Below are 16854 nucleotides of genomic sequence, written 5' to 3' on the forward strand. Positions count from 1 at the left end.
CGTTGCCGGAGAACGTGGTACGGGCGGTTAGCTTGACGGAGTTTAAAAAGGGGTTAGATAGATTCCTAAAGGACAAGTCCATAGACCGCTATTAAATGGACTTGGAAAAATTCCGCATTTTTAGGTATAACTTGTCTGGAATGTTTTTACGTTTGGGGAGCGTGCCAGGTGCCCTTGACCTGGATTGGCCACTGTCGGTGACAGGATGCTGGGCTAGATGGACCTTTGGTCTTTCCCAGTATGGCACTACTTATGTACTTATGGGTTTCATTCCCACTGCAGTTCCTTGTGACTCTGGGCAAATCGCTTAATGCTCCATTGCCCCAGGTATAAATAAGTACCTGCATATACTATGTAAACTGTTTTGAATGTAGTTGCAAAAACCACAGAAAGGCAGTATATCAAGTCCCATTTTCCTTTTAATACCTTTAACATTTTCTTTTCTTTTTCTCATACATTTGAGTTCTGCTCATGTTTTCCTGCAAGTCTAATTTACTTTGGCCCAAACTATTTATGAGTTCAGCACACGCCTTTTTCAAATATGCATATTCTCCCCTCTCAGCTTCTCCCTTTACTGAAAAATGTCCTATTGTTTTCTTCCTGGATTAAAAAAAAATATATGTAATTGTAACACCAATTTGGTTGTACTTATCAGAGAAACTGGAGAACCCAGAGCCCTTTTTGCCACTTGTGAGGCTCAGCCCTAGCAATGGTGAGTTTACCACATCAGCTGCTGCTTGCTAGCAGAAGAAGGAAGAACGGTGAATTTGTGTCCAGGCTAATGAATCCTTCAATAGTCCTTTCATTTACAATCCTAAAAATAAAATGAAGGAACAACACACACAGTAGTAGTCTCCAAAGCCATGTAAAACCCAAGAGCATTAAAATTTATTAAATGATGCAATAACAGAATTCTTTATTTACAACAGCATTATTTAACATCAAATAGCATCAGCAAAGCAATATTAACTTGCATAAATGTATTTAAAATTTCTCTGAATATATCTACCTTTGCATAAGTTGCTCACACTACAGAAATACAAACATCAATGCAGGTGAACAAGGAGATGTTCAGAGTGAACTCTTGAAAATAAATCACAACCTGCAGCACTGTAAGCTTTCTCCTGAAGAACCCTAGTTTATATATTGCTTAATTTTACCCTTGTATAATCTTTTCTTGTACACACATTTCAGATGCAACTTCATGAAGAACAACTGTACAAATAGAACTCACAACTGATCAAAAAAGGTAAATGACAGTCTGAGGAAATGGATCCATCACTTTTATGCAAAAGAAAGTTAAGTGATGGCTGCACTTATTCCAAAATTGTACACAATTCACTATACAAATATAATACATCAGACAGCTATGTAGGAATATACAAGACTTAAAAACAGATCTAAGGCATTATGCTAAGTTTTAGCATTTTGAGGTTCTTGCACATAGCTCTACCTAGAATAAGAAACTGAAATTTTTTTTTTATTTTTTTTGTAATTTTAGTCTCCAAAGAAACACCAGGGAGAAAAATCTAATTAAAATCAACACCGATAGAGGAACTCTGTGCAGAGAACATGTATGCTCTGAGGCAGCAAATTTACTATACATATATTAGAAAACTTGTTAAATTCATACCAACAAGTAATGGCTTAAGTTGCATTTCAAAATTGATTGTGTATCTTTGGGTTCTGTAAGTGGAGCTATGCCACGTTTCATACATTAAGCCCATATGAAATTACAGACTTAAATTTGCTATTATATAAACTGCAAAACCATTGCTTCCAGTTGATAGGTCAAAGGAATTACGGGTGATGGTAGTGGCTGGGGAAACTATTTTAAACCTTTGAGTACAAATTACTGAATTGTAGCAGAACAGCACATTCCACTTTGTTTAAAGTGACCACATTATATAAATATTAAAATTGGGGGTTGGGGATCATATAACTAAGTTTAGGTATATATGCGTTTCACATTATTCATCTTTCACATTTATCAATATAATTAGAACACTGATTATCTGTTCTAGTTAACAAAAAAACAAAACAAAACAATGTACTGTTATAGGAGGTGGAAAATACCAATAGCAAAGGAGCTAACAAGACTCGCTTCTGTACTGATCGATATGATCAGACCACTCATTTACCCCCCCTATTTTGGATTCACTGGCTTGATGCAACTTGCAATAAGGTGACCAGACTCACTGTGTCCTACTTCCAACTGCTTAAAGCACTAACTGAAATCATCAGCACAGCTTTTTCTGTCTTTCATATGGGATCAATGTAAAATATCTGATTTCTAATCTGGTAATATGAATATAAATATGCTATATTAAATATGAGGTGACATATCATAAAATCCAATTTGCTACAAACATACTTAAAAGTCAATTGATACTACCCTGCGTAAAACTGAAGACCATACAATTAATAAATTTTTCTAAATAAAATGTGCAGTATGTCTGATGAAAGCAGATCATATGAAAATTGTTTGAGGTTTACTTTATGTTAAAATAGAATGCTGATTTCACTGACCAAGTACATCCATCTGTAAGACACTCTGGTGGTGGTCGTTAAATATTTTTGTCCTTGTGTCACAATATGTCTCCTTGAAGGATGCATTTTGCTGTGGATGTCTGACTTTCTGTCAAAGCCTTCAAAACCAGAGGCCCCTTTAAGCAGCCTCTATGTGCACATGTCACAGAAACACCTAGATCAGACACAGAAATAATTTCTAAATTTATCCTTGTGGGGAACAATCAAATCACAAGGGGAAAAGCTGCTCCCTAAAGATATGGCTAATGACATCATATATAACATGGCTTGCATTGTAAATGAAATACAAAGTTTTGACAGAACAATAAAATGCACTGAGCAAACAGAGAGTAACAGCCAACCAGAACTTGTTCACATCTTGTATGTAATGTACTGTGCATTACTCACTGATGCCAGTCAGTAAAAGACTCCAACCACAGTGACTAAGAAATATCATAAAAGTGACCTGCCTAAACAATATTAATTTTTCTACATTTCATCGATTAAAAAAAAAAAAAAAAAAAAAAACAACACACACAAAGGAAAACTTTATTTCTACAGCAGCTGCAGGTCACACAAATTAAATAAAGTGACATGAGCAGAATCGTAAGTTTTAGAAACAAAACTAGGCCTACAAATTAGGTTTACTCGAGCAATGTGATCCTTTACAAAACCCTGTCGGAATATACACACTACTGTGAAGATATCCAACTTAATACTGAAGTACCTCATTTTGAATAATCTCCAAAAACCTATTTGAAACAAAAATGTACAAAAGCAGAATGTGCATGTTCTCAACTTAAATTATTGCTTCTTTACATAGAAACTGAATTATATCTTACAGAACTGTCTTGATTTCCCACTGTCAGGAAAAAAAAAAAGGGTGCGATACTATAATATTTGCTGTAACCTCTCAGCAAATACATGACTATTCCTTCCCAGTTATAAAAGTGTTTTTACATTTTTACTTGTGGGATGGGAGGTAAAAAATGAAAAGTATTATGACTTGTATGACATAGGTGCAATTAAGCTCTCCTGAGAATGTCCAGATTAAGTTGCAATTATCCACAGTAAGTGCACAGATGACTAAAACCCTGCTGAATTGGAGCAACTTCTTCATCAAAGATTGCCTGCAGTTTACATGCACAGCAGCACATTTGGGATAACAGAAAAGTTAGCTTTACAGAAAACTAAACAGGGAATTCCAGGGTTGCCAATTTAATTGAAGTCATTGGGGCAGCCAACAATTCCATATAATCTTTTTTTTCTTCTCTAAAACCATGATGTGTCAACTCAGTTTTTACTATGAGATACAAAAATAAACTTCTTAGTTACAACATGTTATCTCATCCTGTTTTACTGCTTGAAACCAAACGCTACGTAATTTGTACAACTTTCTACATAAGAATCCTGTTTACCTGATATCACATTAATCCTTTCCATGCCTTTATTTGCACTACACCCATAACCTCCGTCACTTTGCTCTGCCTACCCGCCCACCTCACAAAATTGCATTTGCAAATTATGTTTAGAACACTATTCATAAAGAACTGAAATCTTTCACACCTGATTGTATAGGCAAGAAAACAAGGTTAGAACCCAATAACAATCAGTGAACAGAAACAGGACACAAACGGTGTAGTTTTCCTTAAATACCTACATTTAAATACATTCATCTGACATGGTTTATGAAACTGCCTGTCCACATTTACTTTGCAGAAAAGATCTAAGTTGCACTAAGGTGAATGCGGTGAACAAACTGAACTGTCTGTATGCTAGCTCCAGACCATCAGAAGGGGCTGCTTCTCCAGTAGAAAGTAGGTTTATTTCTATTCTGTCAGGTAGAGTCCTGTCCATAGCGCTAAGCTTTCTGTAGCTGAGTCAACTGCTCAGTCTGTCAAAACATGCCAGCGTACTTCAAACTGGAAATGCTTTGAGCTCGTAGGCCTGGCCAGGTGAAGCAAGGGATACGAACAGCCTTCAAGGTCAGCAATATTTCTATTAAAAAAAACAGAGAAGCAGCATAGAAAAGTTAAGATGTGTTAGTGAAAAAAAATATACTTTGTATTCCACTTCAATCAAGTTGGCAAAACTTCATATCTGAAAACTTAAGTCAGTAAAAACAGTACTACTCTATGTCCTATAAGCTGAAGCCTCCTTTTATTTCAATTTCATGCAAGCCCATCTCTACTATAATAAAAAGCACCTCCAACGTTCTGAAGCTGACTCTGTGGCTTCACTGAAGTGAAGGGCTCGTAAGGTTCATCAGATTCGTCAGCCTGTCACCATCTCTCTCGGTCCTGCCCTCGCGCCTCTGATGATGTCGAGGGCGGGGCCGAGAGAGATGGTGACAGACTGACGAATCTTACGAACCCTTCACTTCAATGAAGCCACGGAGTCAGCTTCACAACATTGCAGGTGCGTTTTATTACACTACACAGCTCCCTAATTTTGCACTTAAACATCCCAGGGTGGCTGGAAAGGGGGGAAGAGGGGGGGAATTACCCTGGAACTGGGAGGGAGGGAGAGAGGGGGGGCAATGACCCTGGAACTGGGTGGGGGGGTGGACCCTGGAACTTGGAGGGGGGGGGGGCGGGTGGACCCTGAAATTGGGAGGGGGAGAGGGCCGACCCTGCAACTGGGAGGGGGGCAAAACCCTGGAACTGGGAGGGGGTGGGGCCACCCTGGAACTGGGAGGGAGGGGGGGGGACCCTGGCACACACATTCTCACACACACTCTCGCACCCAGTCTCACTCTCTCTGTCACACACACTCACTCTCACACACACTCTGTAAAACACACACACTCCGAGGAAAACCTTGCTAGCGCCCGTTTCATTTGTGTCAGAAACGGGCCTTTTTTCCTAGTCAACAATAAAATTAGCTCAAAGAAAACAGTAAAGCAGCTGGGCATAAATATTCTCTCTGTAGCATAAATTAATGCTTAAGCATGTAAACTCTTCAAATTATTCTGGCCCCATATTCCCTGTAAAATGGACCCCAGCAGTTCCAAAAGGTATTATTTATTTATTAGGATTTATCACCTTTTTGTAGAAATTCACTCAAGAAATGTACAGCAAGAATAAGTCAAACATAAGCAATAGACAATTATAGCAGTAAAAATATTCAAATACAAACTATGGCATAGTATGCAACATTACAATGCCAACACAATAATGCATTTTAATAGACTGCATAGGGTATAAGCAAAGATGGAACATACAGACAGATAAGATAGAGCAACAGGAGTAAGAAAATAAGGGACTAGTTAAAGAGTTGCAAATGAGGTCAAAAAGGTGCTATTAGTTCTATCAAACTCAACTGCTGGTTTTCTTCTACCTAAACAAAGTCAGAAAGATATCCTATACTGATGGCACTGGCTTTTAACAGAATTGAGTGCTCACAATTTCCTTTATTATGCAAAGTTAGTTAATACAAATTTACTGCACTAATGGCTAGATAATTAATTATTCATCCACCTGGTTGTGACAATACTGTATGATTATAAATCACGGTTATTCTCTACTTAGAAAGTGACAGAAAACCTTCCATGTTCTAGTCAGTCTGGAAATGAGTTTATTGTTAAATATTTATATCATCTCTATGAGCCTTAAAAGCTTAAAAGTATCATTTCTCAATGTATTACTGTATGGAACCTAACAGGCAACACATTAAGAAATAACTGTCAATTAGAACATAAGAGTTGCCATACTGTGTCAGACCAAGAGTCCATCTAGCCCAGTATCCTGTTTTCAACAGTGGCCAGACCAGGTTACAAGTACCTGGCAGAGTCACAAAAAGTAGCAAGATTCCACGCTACTTAACTTCAGGGTAAGCAGTGGCTTTCACAGGTCTATCTTACTGACAGTTAGTTAATGGACATTTTCCCTCCAGGAATTTCTCCAAACCTTTTTTCAACCTGTTCCAGCAATGAGTTCCCATGAACACAGAAGAGACTGAACTTGGGCTTGTAGTTTCTGAATTCTCGTTGCAGGCAGGTACACCCTGCCCTGACTGGTATTGAAATACACTCCAAGCCACTCCAGATGACTCCTAACCAGGTTGACAACCAAGCCCAATAACTGAAGGACCTGCATCGCTCTGGACATGACCCTGATGTTCTCCTAGAAGGACTTCACACAGATAAGCGTGAACCAAGATACTTTCCTTTTGAAGAGCTGCTGCCACCATTATCACCACCTTGGAAAACGTGTGGGGAACAGTAGCTAAACCAAAGGGGTGCATACAAAATTGATAATGCTGCCCCAAACAAGGAATCGCTGGTGAGCCTGGTGAATAGGAATTTGCAGGTAAGCCTCCGTCTGATCCAGAAATGTGAGAAATTTCTCCAGGCTGGACTGCTACAATGAACAACCTCAAGGTCTCCATGCGAAAAGAGGACATTCAAAAGCACGATTTACACCCTTTAAGTCCAGAATGGGTTGGAAAGATCTCTCCTTCTTGGAAACCACAAAGTAAATGGAATAATGACCCTTGCCCCTCTCCTCGCTTGGAAATGGAACCACAGCCCGTAAATGGGGCAGTCATTGAAGGGTGTCTCTGACTGCTTCTACCTTCCATGGGCATGACAGTGGGATTCCAGAAAGGCGTCTGACAAGGGGCAGGGGCAGGAGCAGGTGAACTCCAGGGCATAACTATCGCAAATAATCTTGAGCACCTACTGGTCCAAGGTAATCAGGGTACACCTCTGGTAAAAGTCGCTCAATGTGGCACCCCATGGGAATCAGAGGCTGTATCTCGACACCTTCACAGGGCAACCCATACAGGGGTGGAAGCTGAGAGCACGGAATCCAGGCCCCCCTTGGTAACCCCCCCCCCCTGAAAGGACTGTGTTGAAAGAAATTACTACATTGGGAAACACCCCCTCTCCCTGGGAGATACTGGCTAGCCTCACGAAATCTACCTCTTCCAGAGGAGCCTCCGCCAACCACCCTAGGCTTGTCCTCTGAGAGATGAGGATCCTTTGGCTCCCCCAGACTCTTGACCAGCTTGTACAACTCCTCTTCAAACAAGAGAGAGACTTGAAAGGGAAATTTGCTATGCTTAGACTTGAGGCCACGTCCACAGACCAGTCCCAAAGCCAGAATGAATGCTGCCACACAGAGCCATGGACTTAGCCGACAAACAGAGAAGATTATAAAGGGTGGACAACAAGAAGAAGGGACCAATCAAGCCTGGTGGCCTTCTGATCCACCAGGGCCCAATCATATGAGTCACTGTCCAAGACATGCTCCGCCCAACAACAACAGGCCCTGGCCACCAAACCCCCATAAATAGCAGCTTGCACAGGTAGGGCCACATCAAAACTCTGCTTTAAGTGAGCCTCTATCCAGAAATCGGGGTCCTTCAGGACTGTACTGCCATCTGCTGGGACGATATTCTTCTTGGTCACCCGGAGACTATGGCATCCACTATGGGAGGCCTTCAAGACTCCCTATCCTGGACAGGAATTGGGTGAAGATGAAAAAGAACATCAGAAAAATTGAACTGTGTCTGAATCTTATTCCTAATGTCTTACTGCATATAGAAGGACCTAGACGACTTCCGAATACCTTTCAAAAGCAAATCCACCATCCGTGGCGCTTTCTTAGGTGCTTCCAAACTTCAGCACTGATGAGACCTGGGAAATGAGTTCTTCCAATGAAAAATATGCACAACAGAGGAATCCTCACTTTGGGGGGGGGGGGGGGGGGGGGGGGGGAGGGGAGGCAACTCCACCATCCAGGACACATTCCCCCCCCTCCCCAGCCTGATTCAGGTCTAGGGCCTCTTCATCCTTGGCCGGGGGGGAGGGGGGATGCAGTCCAGGGGGTCCTCATCTCTCCAATCCATCCACTGTCTCTTGGAAAGTAGGGGAGGGGAGAAGACCCCTCCCCCCCACAGTCCCCTCTTGTTGCTGCCTAGTCTGACTGCCGCCTCCACAAAGGCAGAAGGCCTTGTACATAGCACAAATTTGAGCAGGAAATCCATCCAGGAGGGCTCTGGCAGCACCAAGTCGTTCAGCTGAGGCCTAGGAGACATAAGCTGCAACAACTGCAGCAGCTGCTCCGACCCCGATATGGTATCCTTTAAGATGTCAGCCTCTGCCACTAGCTGCCCCTCATCATTCACTGCTCTTGCTGGGGCCCCACAAGAAGGGCCTGGCATAGATACAGCCTCTGCTGCTGAAGTCAATGCTCCTAAGTCATCTTGGTCAGCACAAAAAGAGTAACACATTGCAGAGTTCAGGCTCTGATGCTGACAGAGGGAGCAGTGCTTCAGCTGCTGCAAACTCATCACCCCTGCAACACCGTGGGAACCCCAGAGAAAGGACCACGAAGAGACAAACCCCAACAGGGAAATAAGGGAGGAGAGCCTAGCGATGTGCGAGGAGCAGGTTGCAAGGAAAGACCACACAACTGTGAGGCACTACAGCAACTTTTCTTGCTCTGTTATCGCAGTCAGCTGCTTTACTTGGCCACAGGCTCATTTTACCATCTAGGCTGCGTCACTCCTTTCAGCGTGTTGGAACTTTCGTCATTACATGAATGTGTGACTTTTAGGAGTAGTTCTTTTATCGATATGGTAGGAAGCTTAGGAAAGACCTTAACTACCAACAGTTCTGCTAATCTCTTGAGTATGGCTATCTGAATTTGTTTTTAAGAGGTACGATAATGGGAGGGAAGGCTGTTTGTGATTCTGGTTTTATTGTGCTCAGATTTTGTTTGTTTATAGTATGATCTGCTATAGCTCTTTGGATTGTTGGTGATGTATCAAATTTATAAATCACATGGAATTTAACACAGCTTAGTAAATAGACTCCTGAATGAGCAACAGCACTTACTGTATCTGAATATAACTTGCTTTGAGCTACAACTGAAAAAAGGTGCAAGCTAAATATAACTAAATACAAATAAAAACTTTAGTGATTCAATATATGATAAATGCAATGAGAGCACAACACCAAAGGGTGGAAGCAGAACCAAGTCCAAATGACCAGCCCAAACAGGAAGAGCATCAAAGAAGTTTATTGGGACCCTACATGGTCCGTGTTTCGGCAACAAGCCTTCCTCAGGGGTCAAAATGCTTAAGAGGTACACCAGCGACACAGAGAGCATAAAAGCGTATTAAAAGGTGCAAACAAAATGTGGTATGTAAGAGTTCCAATAAACTTTTTTGATACTCTTACTTCCTGTTTGGGCTGGTCATTTGGACTTGGTTCTGCTTCTACCCTTTGGTGTTGTGCTTGCATCTTCTTTATGGAAGGTGTGGACCCCCCATTTTTTCCCTTCAAATGCAATGGGAGCACATCATATGTATTAGATACAGCGCAAATGATTACACAGTCGAGCTTTGTTTCATATTTTGTGCTAAGGCCAAGGGTTAGCTGTAACGTACATGTTTTATATGCAAGTGCTTATTTTTGGTAAATCTTCATTGACATATATACATCTAGATACATGGCTAAGTTAATGCAGGGATTTTTAGGACTAACTACATCACAATAACAGTGGCGACATAAAAACAGCCACTAGATGGTGCATTAGGGTTTGCAAATAAAAAGCTCTGCTCCGCTCATACATTTAAAAAGACTTGCTGCAACTGAAAGAGGAAAAATGAAGGTAATAAAAGTGAAACAAAAACAAAATCTTGTACAACTTTTTAAGACCTGAGGCCTGTTACTTCACAGGCTCAGGAACAAAGGTAAAGCCTCTTTACTTCAAAGGGGGAAAATGTCTTGGCATGGGCCTGTGGCCAATAGGGCCCAAAACACCATCTATGGCCTGTGAGTGCCATGCCCCAAATACAGGGATCTTTTTATTAAGCTGCAGTAAAAGTGGGCCTGTGCTAGTATCAGCGTGCCCCCTTTTACTGCAACGGGTAAAAGGTTGTCTTTTTTTTTCTGGAAAACAAATGGCTGTGCAGTAAGTGAACCACTTGCTGCGTGGCTATTTCGGGGGGGGGGGGGGGGGGCACCCACTGAGGTAGTGGCAAGGGCTCCCGTGCTAACCCAGTGGTAACTGAGAAGTGTGTAGCACTGCCCAATTACTGCCGGGTAAGCAACAGCACTACAAAAATAGAAAATGGTGTGCGCTGGGGGTGGGAAATACTGCCGAGCTCCTGCGGTACTTCTAAATTGGCAACCCTTTAATATAAGGGCCCCACACCCCCAGTTTGTAAGTTTCTCTCTTTTTGGATTTCCAGGTCTGGATCCAGGCAGACCTCAGAACAAGACTCACAAATCTTCAAATAAAAGACTGTCTCACCTCAGCAAGGTCACAGGCTTCATTTCTTCCTTACCTGGGCCTCCTTAACCCCACTCTGGCCCAGCCCTTTTATAGTTCCTTGTTCCTGTCCTTTTGGCACCACCCCTTCCGTCTCACTTCCTCTCTGGGCAAGACAAGGGGTTTAAGGAGGTTCAGGCTACCTGAGGGACTATTCTTAAGGGTGTGGGGCAGTGCTCTATAAACCCCCTCACACTTCCCAAGTATGGATGTCCTCATGGACAGCATTCAAGAGAAATTAATGCTCTTTCACCTAGGCTACCACATATATTGAGTAAGCTAACTACAGGGGCAACTGCAAACCTAACTAGTTTTCAAGTTCAAAATTAGCTGTGCCATAAGTTTGCTCTCCCATTTGCCCACCTTCTCAGAAACACTGGTACCTGGAAATGCACCAAAAATCTTAACATGCTTGCCTGGTTATTTCAGCTCCAAGTGAGCACTAATTACTGTACTAATTTTAGATGTGTGTGAAGTCAGCTCTGTATCATCACTCTTCTTGGGACAAGATGCAAAGTAATAACCTGAATAATTTATAAAATTGTTGCTCTAAGCACAGCCCAATAAAACGTGTGAACACACTTAGAAAGCATTAAACATAAAATGGGTTAAGTAAGCAGCAGCTGACAAATAAATCACCAGCAAGGCTTCATCTTCCTGAAGACTTGTGCTACTTTCCAACAAGAAAATAACCACACAAGTCTCACACATTTAATTAACTTATGTTGAGGTTAGAAAATGACTATTCTAAAAGCAAAAATAAAAAAAAATCAACAGGTTTTAACATCGCCATATTAAAACTTTAACACTGTCCATGATTTCAACACTGGCCTTAAAAGCCACTTTGCAGAAATAACAGTGGTTTAATAGTCCCATGCTACCAACCCAAAATTACCAGCAAAGTATTTTGCTCAGGATAGAATTCCAGTAGGAGACAGACAAGTCTTCAAAACACGCACACCTATTTACTAATTCTTTGTACTCATCTATTTCTTACCCGTGATGCATCGCTCTCTTGCTTAATCATATCCATGCCAGACAACTGATTTGGAAAAACACTGCCTCCCCTAATTGCAGGATCACTGACCTAATGACAATGAAGTGTACAAGAAATTCAGATGCATAAGCAAAATTGAAGGAGAAAAAATAAATATTTCAAATATTTACACAGATCATTTCCCCTCTATTTTTCAAAAGTAATGCTATCCATGGAATTAGTACTTTTCCCCAAATTCTGTCTAAAGAGAAACCTTTAATCAAAATGAAGTATTTTTATTTTAGTGGCATATAAGTATGAAAATTTTGTTAGGCTAGCAATCAGGTTTGAGCTTTCTTCACCTGTTGAATATTATGAATACCCCACTGGCATGTATGGCTATTCTTATTTTAAGGTTCTCAAACCCTTCACTTTTGTGACTCTCTCACCTGCTCAGTACCCACAGAGGACAATGCTGATGTAGGCACAGAGGTCACTGAAGTCATGTTGATCTGCCCTGCCAGCTGATTCATGTTGTTCATTCCAGTTGCATTGGTTGCCATGGATACACTGATATTCATATTTGGATTGTATATGCTGGTGCTTGCCTGCTGTCCAAAATGTGGTGGGGACTGCTGTGAAAACATGCTGTTGAATAAAACAATGAAAACATTAAGTAAACATATTAAAGGTACAAGAAATCTAATCCTTTAGTTTTCCTGTATAAAACTTCCCTTAGGATCCTACTCTAAGCCTGCTTACTATAGTACTGTAACTGACTGGCTCTAAAAACAGTCTAAAAGTGAGCGCACCACTAGTTTTTTCTAACACTTCTGATGATCTATCTATTGATAAGTAGCTGGTATTCATCTCCCCTCCTTTGTCTCATCAGGGCAACAATTTCATCCATTCTATCATTAACCCTTTGTCTCCTGCATTCCTCCTAGTTTTACCTTTTGTATTTTGCTGAAATCACAGTAACATAATAAATGATTGCAAATCCGGCCTATCAGGTCTGCCAAGTTGAGATTCTTCCTCTGTTAATTTACCATGCTGCCTAAGTATGTATTTAAATGTCTATCTAAACACATACCAGCTCCAACTCCATCCCATATATGTTTATTATCCAATTTCTCCAACCTTGTCCTACCAATGCCTTCCATATCCATCCCAAACATGCCTAAAAACTGTTATAGTTCTGACCATCTCTATTGGAAGGCAGTTTCTGGTCTTATTGCCATTTTCTTAAAGCCAATATTTAACCAAAAACCCCAATCCCACTTACATCTTAATATCAATTTCTGTAATAATCCACACAGACACTGAAACGAATGTGGGTGTTATCCAAAACATCCAACTTCTCCACGCTCACTGATGTTTTAACCATGGTCACTCAATGCGGGTTACCAGAGTTTCTTGGATGTATCGATGCAGCCTAGGCAGTTTGTGTAACTTTTTTTTTTTTTTTTGGGGGGGGGGGGGGGGGGGGGGAAGGGTGTAGCGCATATCGATTTGCATAAATATACCTCATTCATATTAATTATTGTTATTAAAACAAACAAAACAAAAAAAACCATACCCCCCCAAACACTGAATATGAAGCCAGCATGTCAAAACAATGAAGATTTTTTTTTTTTTTTAACTGAAATGAGCCAGCACCATTTCTCTCAATATGCCCCTCTCACATATTAGCAAAGGGAGAGTGCACTTTCCCAAGACCTGACAGCAGCACCCTTTCTGTTTGCCTTCAAATCCCAACTTTTTCTCCTCCCTTACCAGCAACTAACTCTCCATATACTATGCCACATGGATTGAAAAAAAAAAAAAATACCCCCCCCCCCCCCCCCCTCCAAAAAAAGGCAGCACTTTTTTCCTGGAGCCATCCACAGGCAGCATTTTTTCATCCCCCACACCTTAGGGCAGCACTTTTTTTCTAGCCCACCTTCTCTAGAGGCAGCACTTACCCTGCCCCCCCTCAACAAAACATTTTTCCTCTTAGCCCCCTCCACACACAGGAGCCTTCTTCATGCAACAATGAATGCAGAGCTGAACAGAGCATTTCCCCATAGAATTCACCATACAAAATAAACTCTGATTCTGGTTTCATCTCAGTATCAAGCAACATAATCCCTCTCTAACAGATGTATTGGGCCTGATATTCAGCTGATGGCAGTTAGTGTTTTGCTGACCGCTGCCAGCTTTATTCCCAGATATTCAATGCCAAGACGTGTCCATGCACCGGCACTGAATATCCAGGCATATGCGGCAGGATAAAACATAGCTAGTGTGATATTCAGCACTTAACCGGCTAGGATGAACCGCATTAAGATAGTACTGTGTTTGATGCAGGTATACTAGCTGCTTAAGTGCTTTATCCCCCTTACAACTAACTATATAAAAATATTCAAATTGTGATCACCACCTCAGGAACAGCACATGCTTAAAGAAGACAGGTTTTTGTTTGCCCCAGAACCTGCTTTTAAATAGGGCCAGAGCCAGCCAGTTTATGAAATAACAAAACCCTGCAAAAAGACACTCAAAACCTATACAGAAAACTTAACACACCATAACAGGCCTAACCTACCTATGAAAAGATAGTGCTATAAGCCCTAAAGCACTAACATATCTGTTACTGGGAAACTGGAACATGTAATTGTTCAAGAGGCTTTATTGCACCAATCAATAAAGCCTCTTCCACAATTACATGCGTGATAGTGTCCTATGCTGGAAGGCCCTTCAACTACTTTCCCTCTTTTTCCTTCTGGACTATTCGTAAGTCAGTATTCCTCCACCTCAATGGTTTTTGTCACTATACAAAATAGGGAACCAGAGAAAAACTGAAATAGAGATCCCCTCAAGAAAACCAGACTGTAAGCAGTGCAAATACTAGAAAAAGAGAAACAGAAATGTATTTTCTTCTGCACTCTGCAAAATACAAAAATTAAAAACATGTACATTTCACAAAGCAGGCACATCTCAGTCCTTAAAAGTATTAAATAAAAATAATTTTTTTTCTTTTCAACCTTTGTTGCCTGAGCATTTTATTTTTTAATTCGGCTGGTTCCAGTCTCTTTTCCACGTCATTCTTCTCTAAATGCTTTTCCAGTAGCCTAGTGGTTAATGCAGCGGACTTCAATCCTGGGGATCTGGGTTCAATTCCCACTGCAGCTTCTTGTGACTCTGGGCAAGTCGCTTAACCCTCCATTGCCCCAGGTACAAATAAGTACCTGCATATACTATGTAAACCACTTTGAATGTAGTTACAAAAACCACAGCAAGGTGGTAAATCAAATCCCATTTCCCTTTCCCCTTTTCATTTCTTCACTCTTCTCTTGTCTTCTTCCTTTCCTTCTCTATCTGTCTGGCACTGACCTTTCATTTTACGTTCCCCCCCACACACACTTTTTCTCCTGTATGTTTATCTTCATTTCTCTCACCCTTTAGTCCTTAGTTTCCATTTCACTTTAGCTTTTACCATCGCCCTCTCATTCCCTCTCCAGCACTCCACTCCCACTGCTCCCTTTGTCTCTCACTTATCCAGTCTCCTAAACTCCTTACCCATCTTTCACACACTTCCTTAGTACCCCATTCCCATCCTCTGTACTCACCCTCTTAGCCCTCACCTACCCTCCACCGGATCTCATCACCTTATCAGTCCCAGCTCCATGTCTGTCTATCCTTCATTCCACTTGCCTCTAAAGCCATTCTTCTCTTACCGATACCCAATAGAGTCTCTTTCACCATCTTTTTAACCTCATTTCCACCCTCACTCAACCTCTTTAGAGAGCCATACTCCTCCCCCAGTACCCCATCCCTTTTCAGTGCCTCTCATTTACTCTCCGGTCTTCCACGTCGTTCACATTATATCGCAACCTTTTCCCATGTTATTCCTTTTCTTGCCTCTTCTCAGATCCCTAATTTGACACCCTCACTTATCCTCCCATCAATATACCTCCACTCGTATCTAAAATTGTCAAGTATTCACTATCCTCTTAAATTCCCAGGCCATCTCTCCTATCTATAATTCCCTGTTATGCTCCCCATCTTCTACTCTGTTTCCCCCCCAAACATCTTAGCCTCATCCCCTCTGTTCCCCTCCCCTCATCCATCTCCTGCTCCATCCCCCTCCCTCATCCATCTTCTGCTCCTTCCCTCAGCCCCACCAAACACCTCCCTGTCCCATCCATCTTCTGCTCCTTCCTTCCTCCCTCACCCACCCCATCCATCTTTTGCTCCTTCCTTCCCTCAGCCCCAACCTCATCCATCTTCTGCTTTCCAGTATCTCCTATTTAACCTTCTTTCTTCATGTCCACTGTCATTCCCTATCTGCATCCCTGTCCTTATTCCCATGTTCAGTCTCTGCACTTGCATTTTCTGCCAAAACAGAAGCATGACTGAACCCAGATTTCAGGCCCGTTTTGGTGCTGAAACCGAAACTCAAGTCAGCCTCTAACATATATACCTACATCCCTCAGACACTCCCATATACAGCCTCCCAGCAATATCCCTTTCCACTTCTTCATAACCATCTTCTCTGTCAAACATTCAGCCATTCGGTCTCAAAATACCACACCATAACCCCCATACATGCACATCCTACCCAACCCCTTCTACCCATTCAAGAACACATTCCCAAATACACTCTCCTACAGCCCAATGTCACCCAACATACATCTCCTATTCACACACAAGCCCCACATCCCTAAACAGTTTCCTCCAGCACATAAAAACAAGAGCCCCAGACATACACCCTTAAACACTAACCCCCCCCCCCCCCCCCCCCCCCCCCGGGTGCCTTCCTCAGATTTGTGCTGGAAGGCATTTCTGAGGCAATGCTTATGTCCACTTTCAGAATTTGTTTTAATTTAACTGAAAATCATATAAGATATAAGAGTTTAAAACTACCTTGCAACAATGTTTTACCATAAACATATAATTAAGACCATAACCTGATATGAATACATACACAGTGGTGGCTGTAGTCTAGGATTTAGTATGAAAAAAAAAAAGCTTCAAATTAGAAGCTGTGTATAAAGAGTGGATAACATATGTGACCATCTCTTA

General features: G+C 41.6%; 1 protein-coding gene across 1 annotated transcript in view; it reads right to left on the minus strand.

Moving 5' to 3' along the window:
- Positions 1-866: 866 nt before the first annotated feature.
- The window catches only part of NCOA2 (nuclear receptor coactivator 2), a 470775-nt gene continuing 454787 nt past the window's right edge, over positions 867-16854 (minus strand). Inside the window, 3 exon segments of the mRNA XM_030215383.1 lie at positions 867-4527; positions 11812-11901; positions 12240-12438. Coding sequence (XP_030071243.1) covers positions 4516-4527; positions 11812-11901; positions 12240-12438 — 301 coding nt within the window. The 3' untranslated portion in view covers positions 867-4515.

Source organism: Microcaecilia unicolor, chromosome 1 (assembly GCF_901765095.1).
Source record: "Microcaecilia unicolor chromosome 1, aMicUni1.1, whole genome shotgun sequence".
Taxonomy (NCBI): domain Eukaryota; kingdom Metazoa; phylum Chordata; class Amphibia; order Gymnophiona; family Siphonopidae; genus Microcaecilia; species Microcaecilia unicolor.